Source organism: Crocodylus porosus, unplaced genomic scaffold (assembly GCF_001723895.1).
Source record: "Crocodylus porosus isolate Cpor-Errol unplaced genomic scaffold, CroPor_comp1, whole genome shotgun sequence".
In the NCBI taxonomy this organism is placed as follows: Eukaryota; Metazoa; Chordata; order Crocodylia; family Crocodylidae; genus Crocodylus; species Crocodylus porosus.
The window spans coordinates 46659926-46668091 of record NW_017728907.1 but is presented as its reverse complement, the minus strand read 5'-3'; the positions used below and the strand labels follow the sequence as shown (position 1 = coordinate 46668091).

Here is an 8166-nt window from a genome sequence, read left to right as displayed (position 1 = left end):
TGCTGATTTTGATATTTAAAAAAAAAAAAAAAAAAAAGGCCTGTACTTCATTCACTTCCTCACCACAAGGAAAATGTGTATGAAAATGAACTTTTCTTTCAATATTGGTTCATTCTTCTTTCAAACTGCAGCACATACGCAGTGGTTACAAGGAAAGAGGGAATCAGTTGTTCTTTTTATCCTCTAGGTAGGAGGAAATCAGCCTAATTTGCAAAAATGTAGCCTCAGGTTTAATATTAGAACCAATTTTCCTATCTGGGAAAGTAGTGACACGGTGAAACAGGTGCTTTGGGTGTTGTGGGATTTTTGTCAGTGGAGGTTTGTAAGAACAGGTCAGACAAATGTCTGTCGGAGACACTGAGCAGGGGGATGGACTGGGTGACCTCTTGAGGACCCTGCCAGTTCTGATCCTAAATGCCAGGCCAAGAGCATGTCATGAACAGCTTCCTTCCTCTCTTTTCTCCCCTCCTTTGCATGTATAAAGTGAGAAGCTGCCAGTGGTGGGCTCGCCCTTCTGGATGGCACCTGAAGTTCTCAAAGACGAGCCTTACAATGAAAAGGTGGGTATGTCTAATGGAGCTTGATTTTTGGAAGCGTCTCTCCAAGGCAGACTTTGTAGTTTATCAGAGGCTTTGAAGCTTGTCCGTACCTCTAATTGAACAACATGACTGCTTCTAAATTAATTGAGATTAAGGTTGGGTGCAAATTCAAAAAGGAGCAGCTCTTCTTGAACAGCTCCTTGCATACTGTCAAGAGTCAAGGTAGCTGCCTTTTTTTCCAGTTTGGTTTCATTCATGTATAAAGTGGGTGAAGCTAAACTGGAACAAAATGCTCTTATTTCAGTATAAGTGTGTTCACACATGGATTTCCTCAGAGACAAAATTATTCCAGAAGAACTATTTCCAAATAACTCCTTATGTAGACAAACCCTAACTTGCATGGGTGTCGAACTCTCCTGTGCCATGGAGTGGATCTGGACTGTGGAGCTCCTTGCAGATCGGATCCGGACTGCAGCGTGAGGAAGTTGCAGCAGCAGTGGCAGCTCTGGCTTCAACCCGGAGCAGGTGTCAGTGGCTTCACCCCACCATGTGCCCCATCCTGGGGCCAGGGTTGATGCTGCTGTGTGCCCCTTGTCCTGTGCCATGGAGGCAGCTCCAGCTCCAGCAAAGGTGGTGCATTGGGTTTTGGTGGCCAGGGAGATGGGGCTGCAGCAGTACAGGTGGACAAAGCAGCTAGGGGTGGCTGGGGTTGTCAGCCCTTGCTTGCCTTCCTGCTGCTGATTGCCCGAGAGCCCTGGGTTCTGTGGCAGGCCATGCTGGTAGTTTGGCAGGATGGATAAAGTGGCTCCATGGGCCAGCTCCAGCCCTTGGGCCATATGTTTGACTTAGTGCATCTTTGCTTAGCAGAGCTTAGCGCAACATGAGTAGACAGTTTGATGGACTCCTCTTGCCTTTTGGACCTGAAGGGAGCTTTTCTGCAATAGAAACTTAAATGGAATGAGGGCAGTTGCATGACCATGTACAATATGGAATTGAAAGAACAACAGAGGTTCCACATTTCATCACCAGATTTCTAAATCTGACTTGCCTAGACAGGACCTGTTCCAAAGAATCTTTCCAGCCCCCTTTCTCATGGCATCATGTAGCTGGGGCAGAGAAGGAACGAAGAAAGGCAGACTGGAAAGCAGCCTTTGGGCTGCGTGGGTGTGCGTGCATGCATGTGCATATAGACACGCACAATCCTGGTGGAAACTGACTTTTAGTGGATTCTGTCTTGGGAATGCTGCTTTGCTGTATAAAGTCCACGCCCTACGCCCTCTTTGCCAGCAGCACCAATACTACTCCTGGATGTAGACATTACCATGGCAAACTGGTTATCTTTAGTTGTGGGCGTTCCACTTTTCATGTCCTGCACAGCCTTTCCTGCTCTTCTTGGGAGACCCAAAGCTGTAAGGCCATCACATTACCCTGCTTGTTAATTAACACAAAAGCTGACAGTCATGTAAGTAGACCTTTATACTTGGTATCTGAAGAGGAGCCCTGCTACTGCTCTGTCTGGATTCCCTGTTTGCTTGAGCTTTATAACGTGGGCAAATGTGAAGTGAGAATCTGGGACATGCAGAACATCGGAGTGTGTAGGACAGGTGATCAATAAGCATGGTGCATGTAGGATGCTGCAGCTGGAGTGGGTGGAGGTGGCTGGGTTCCTGGCACCTGGGTGGGCATTTCACAAAGCAGTATTAAACCTGGAAAAGGAAGAATGGACTGAGTTTTTAACCTGCATTAATGTTGTAGGCAGACAGCGATCGCTTATCTTCTCAATTCTGCTCCCCAACCGCTCCAATCTGTGGTCATGTCATGTTTGGCTGCATTTGTGATTGCTCACAGCTGTGGGATATCAGCTGCGATTTTACCCCTTTTGGCTTGGAGTGGGCTTTCATCTTCCGTCATGCTCTGGAGCAGCAGTGACTGGAGGAAATGTTTGCATGCAGGTGAAAGCATTGGGGTGGTCCTGCTTGGAGCAGAGGGCTGGACTAGATGTGACCTCCTGAGGTCCCTTCAACCCTCATTGTCTGTGATTGTGTCATTCTTTCTGGCATTAGTGCTGCCAGAGCACTCTGCCATGGGCATGTATTTCCTCAGCTGCAAGTGTGAGTTGTATTCCTGTTAGTGGTTGGGGTCAGAGTGGTGGGTTCTGGATAGCCTCTGAAACCCCCTTACGACAGGGGAAACCTGGTGGCAGGTGAAAACACGGACTGCTCCTAACTGAGCCATCTGTTTTGTTTTGTTTTTTCCCTTCATCAGGCGGATGTGTTCTCCTACGGCATAATTCTCTGTGAGGTTATAGCCAGGATCCAGGCAGATCCGGACTATCTCCCCCGCACAGAGGTAGGTGGTGAGTGTTTTATATGAGCTGTGGGAAGGGGGGAGCACTTATGAGTGGTGGCTGGTCATTAGTAATTTCAGCACAGCTGCCAAGGAGGTGATGAATTAGCTCGAGTGTTTAAGGAGGCCTTGAACGAAGATCCCATCCTCTGGCAGTGCTGTTTGCAAAGAATGGCACGAAGGCCATATTTTCGCATAGGTTTCCTCAGCCTTCATCCAGTGACAGACTGCCTTGGAAACATGCTGGAGGAGTTGGCATGGGATCGTAGGAGCATAGGAAAGTAGGGTTGGATGGGACCTCCTGAGGTCATCTAGTCCAGACCCCAGCATTGCATGGAACAGATGAACGCCACCTCTTGCTGGAGAGAGTGGGGCAGCTGCAGAGACTGTGGGGCCCAGCTGGGCTCTGCTTTGCATCTAATTCATTGGGAATCCAGGGAGATGCTCGTATGGGTTTTGGGCCAGGCCTCGTCCCTGAGGGTACCCCTGTCCATCTTCTTCAGGTAGCTGTGACATTCCCTCCCCCTTCTCTGGGTGCAGGCATGTTACAGGGGCTTGGGATTTCAGCTGTGGCGATGCAGATGTTTTTCCTTCCTTCCCCCCTCGCTTCTCTGAGAACAGGAGACCTTGCAGGAGGGATTTTCAGGGATCTGAAGATTTTTATAACTAGTCCCCGCACAGTCATGGCAAAATAGACCGTTTCTATGAGCTGGCTGGGATGAAAACGTGAAGTTTCAAATTTCATCAGGCTGACTGTGCAACTTATTTATACAGTGCGAGTCGTGAGGGCCAGGCATTGTAGTAATACAAGTTGCGACTCTGAGGACCACGTGAACAGCCCTGCATGTGGTTAACCCATCTGCAGGAGCCTTCAGACCGTGCTCTGTTCTCCTGGCTGATGTGATCAGCGGCAACGGGAATCACCTGCTATAATGAAATGCCCTACAGAGCTGTCAAATATGGGGCCAGATCTGAAGAGTGGTGGTTTTAATTTTAGACATTTTTAGGCTGGAACCAGGCCAAACCAGTGTTCTTAACGTAAAACCCGTAGACGCAACTTAATACTTTCCCAATGTGGTGCATTACCTTCCCTGATCAGCTTTCAGCCTTTGGCACTTGTTTCTGCTCCCATCTGTTTTGCCTGCATGCGTCTCCCCTTCCAGACTTCCTCTGTCTCTCGTGGGTTCCATTCCTCTCCTTCCCTACTTTGTTTCATTCACTTTGGTATGTTTTAAAGTTCACTTTTTTTCTCCCTCATTGTTCTTCCTGTCTGGTTTCTTAGCCTGGTTGTCCTAAGACAAGGTTATCATCTCTACTACTGTTTTTTCCCCTCTCCCCTATTTGTGTATCTCTTCATTTTTACTCTTCTTTCTTTCTTTCAGTTCATTTCTTTTCTCTCTCCATCCCTTCCTTTTCCTACTAGCAACAAGGCACTGATTAGTCAGTGCCAGTTGTTCAGACAGGGGTCACACTGCAGTGTTGTGCATCTCTTCAGTTTTCACTGGATAACACAGGAGCTCCTAGATTTTTTTTTTTTTTTTAATGCTAATTTAAACCATTCAACCAGATCTACATGAAACAAAGAGAAATTGAAATAGTTGTGTCCTGCTTTGAGTTCTGTTTGCTCAAATGCATGTGTTGGAATAGTGCAAGAATCTGGCACTGAAAGGTAATAGAGAATTATGATGCCATTTGGGAAAGAGCATGATTTTGAAGTCAAACCGTCCTCATGGAAGATCGTGCCCATGAGGAATGCAGCTCAGCATCCCCCTGATGTTGGCTTGGCGATGAGCAGGATGGGTGGTGAGGGTAGGGGGCTGTTCCCAGCCACTGTAGGAGCCTGTGAAAGAAAGATGGTGTGTGCCAGGCAGAGAGGAGAGTATAAACTGGGCTCAAGCTCTCAGCCACAGTGTCCTCTTCTTTGTGCAGAATTTTGGATTGGACTATGATGCCTTCCAGCACATGGTGGGAGACTGTCCTCCCGACTTCCTCCAGCTGGCCTTCAACTGCTGTAACGTGAGTATCTTGCTGCGAGCAGAAGGGCTGACACAGACTCCTCCTCTGGGCTGCTTGTAAGATGGGGATTGCATAATGTGGGGCCCCCAGTAGCTGACCCAGGTTCTTTCCCATCCCAGGCTCCTTAAAAGTGAGCTGAAAAACACTTCTCACTCTGTGCTTCCTCCTACTGAGCCACCAGGCTTCTTGCAGGCTGGTCCAGCACGCTCTGGTTGTACTTTATGGACCTTACAAGACTACCAGAGCCCTTGGAATCCAGCCAGTGTAATGCCAGCACATGCTGTTTGGTCGGGGATGAGCTCTGAGCCCTTCTGTGTGTAATAAGGACAACAGGAAACCCACAGGGAACTGCCTCAGAGTGTCCGTAAACCCTCGTAGGGGAGAGGGTAGAACCCAAACGCTGCTGTGTTCCATGGAGGGAGCAGGGCTGTGGAGCTTCAGTTCAGCTGCCATGGGTGTAACACTGGAATAAAAGCCATGAGAGAGGTAGTACTTTGCACTGTCAACGCACTGAAGGGATTCACTGACCCTTGCACACGTCAGAGGCAGTTGGGCTCTACGATGCTGCTGTTACAGCTCAAGGAACCAGCGCAGAGAGACAGGAAGGCTGCAGCTTTCAACAGTGACCTGATTTTTGACAGCTCAGTTCACTATCACTAGGCCTGATTTCCCCCCCCCCCTCATCAAAAGCTATCCCTTGGCCTCATGGACAAGGGTTTGAATTATGGGAGCTCGGGGGTGCCTGAGACTCCTTCAAGTGCCCCCCCGACACGGGCTTAAGCCTCCAACAAGTGCCCCCCCGAGGGACCGGGCCCCTGTACCTCCTAGTGGATTCGGTGCAAGTCAGAAGTGCTCAGCGTCTCCACTCAGCTTCTGGGGGCATCAGGTTGTTACCCAGCATTAGAGGGCACTTTTGAAAATGTGGTCCAAAAAGACTTCATCCCAGGCAGTAAGCAAGCAAGTGCAGAACCAAAGAGCATGTCCCAGAGATTTGTGGATGAAGGAAGTTGGGAGCGCCCCATTCGGTGCCTGGCTCAGTTAACGTCTGAAGTGCTTTGGCTGCCTGACATGTTCTACACAGCAAGTGCTAAAAGCACTGCTTAGAGGAGCAATTGGATTTTGGGAGTTTGCAGCACCCAGCTCAGACCACGGCACTTCTAAAGGCAGGAGTCAGAATAGTTTCCTAGTATCGGAGAGACAGTCTGAGAAGCAAAATGACCTGCTGTATTTATTTCACTGTCTTACGTAACAACCAGCTCTCTTAACAGAGGGAGAGTTTGGGAGAGTTGTCACTTCTCAGGTTAATAAGCACGTTGGGGATGGTCCTGGCTTAGAGCAGGCGGTTGAACTAGAGACCTCCTGAGGTCCCTTCCAACTCTCATTTTCTATGATTCTTCATCTTTCCTGAGGGCAGCTGGTCCCAAGCACAGAACCAGTGAACAAACTGGAGTGACTGTCACATTGACTTAACCATTGACAGAATTGCACCCTGGGCCCAGCCTGGATCATTCCTTTGCTCAGCACATGTGGGATGAAAAGCAACTGGGAGAAGGTGGTCTCCTACCTCTTCTAGTGCCTGTTTGTGCTTCACTAGACAGTGACTTGGGCCTCACTCTGCACCATGGCTGGGCCGGTCCCTTTGTGTTTTCTTTGTTTAATAAGCTGTTGGACAGCCCGTGTGAACTGCATGGCTCAGCCTAATCATCTGCACCATAAATATGCAGAGATGCAGGTTTTATGCTGCAAGAGAATGTGCATTAAGGTAGCCCAGAGAACCATCAGACCTCAAATACATTTCTTATGCATTCAAAAACTCCCTAAATTCAATGTTAGTGTTGAGACTAACACGCACAAACCTCAAAGTCCCAGATTAGGAGTCTACTTACAAGTCCAAGTCACATTGCCTCTGTGTGTGTGTGTGTGTGTGTGTGTGTGTGTGCAGTCGTGTATGTGCATGTATCCAGAGATCCAGCCCTTGAGTTACTCGATGCAGTCCGTCTACTTCAACCTAGCAGCTTGTTTCGGTGGCAGCTCCACAGATCAGAGGCATGGCCAGGACAGTCCTACAGCTGAGTGGACTGAATGCTTTAGCAGAATTTAGAGCTGCAGTGAAGGCAAAGGTTGCTCAAAGCTGCCTCTTGATGCCTTCCTCTGGCACAAGCTAGAGCAACTGAGACTGTAGTGGGGCTGTTAGGAAGGCTAAGGCGGAGACAGAACTAGTGACCAGAATCAAAGACAAGAAGTCCTTTTTTAAATATATAGGGAGTAAAAAGAAGGCACCAGGCAATGTGGGGCCCCTGCAGGACACGCTTGGCAATCTGGTGATCGCACCAGACAGTAAAGCTAACCTCTTTAACAAATTCTTTGCCTCCATTTTTCTGAGCAGAGACTGGGACATCCCCCACCAGGACTCCAGACTCACGAGAGACTCTGCCAGGCCTAGGGTCAGAGAGTACTGAGTCAGGGAACTTCTGGAGGAAATGGACATGTTCAAATCAGCAGGTCCAGATGATCTCCACCCCAAGGTGCTGTGGGAATTGGCAGAGGTCATTGCGGGACCCCTGGCATGGCTGTACGAGCACTCATGGTGCTCTGGTGTGGGGCCAGAGGACTGGAAGAGGGCCAATGTGGTTCCCATCTTCAAAAAGGGAGGAAGGAGGACCCAGGAAACTATAGCCAGTTAGTCTTGCCTTGATCCTGGGGAAGCTTTTTGAGAGAGTTATCCTGGCGCATGTCCCCGAGGGGCCGGGGGGGAGATCATGCTCAGGGGCAACCAGCACGGGTTCATCAGCGGCAGGTCCTGTCAGACCAACCTGGCGGCCTCTACGACCAGGTCACCAAATCCTTAGACGCAGGGGGAGCAGTGGATGTAGTCTTGCTGGACTTCTGGGAGGCCTTCGACACTGTCTCTCACCCCGTTCTCATTAAGAAACTGGGGGCTGTGGTGTGGACACCCACACAGTCAGATGTGTCGCCAACTGGCAGGAGGGCCGCACCTAGAGAGCGGTGGTGGACGGGTCATGTTTGACCTGGAGGGATGTGGGCAGTGGGGTCCCGCAGGGCTCGGTCCTCGGGCCCGCACTGCTCAACATCTTCATTAGTAACTTGGACGGGGGGATAAAAAGCACCCGGTTCAAATTTGCAGATGACACTAAGATGTGGGGACACTAGAAGGGAGGAATAGGCTGAAGTCGGACCTAGACAGGTTACAGGGGTGGGCAGATGAGCATAGGATGGGATTCAACACCGACAAGTGCAAGGTGCT

The 8166-nt window shown here is 49.5% G+C and overlaps 1 protein-coding gene across 3 annotated transcripts in view; it reads left to right on the top strand.

Annotated features, from left to right (window-relative positions):
• The window catches only part of TESK2 (testis-specific kinase 2), a 101805-nt gene that overhangs the window by 86405 nt on the left and 7234 nt on the right, over window positions 1-8166 (top strand). For all 3 annotated transcript variants that reach the window (XM_019531333.1, XM_019531334.1, XM_019531335.1), the window contains exons 7-9: window positions 485-560; window positions 2805-2888; window positions 4815-4901. In XM_019531333.1, the coding sequence (XP_019386878.1) occupies window positions 485-560; window positions 2805-2888; window positions 4815-4901 (247 nt within the window). The remainder of the gene's footprint in view (window positions 1-484; window positions 561-2804; window positions 2889-4814; window positions 4902-8166) is intronic.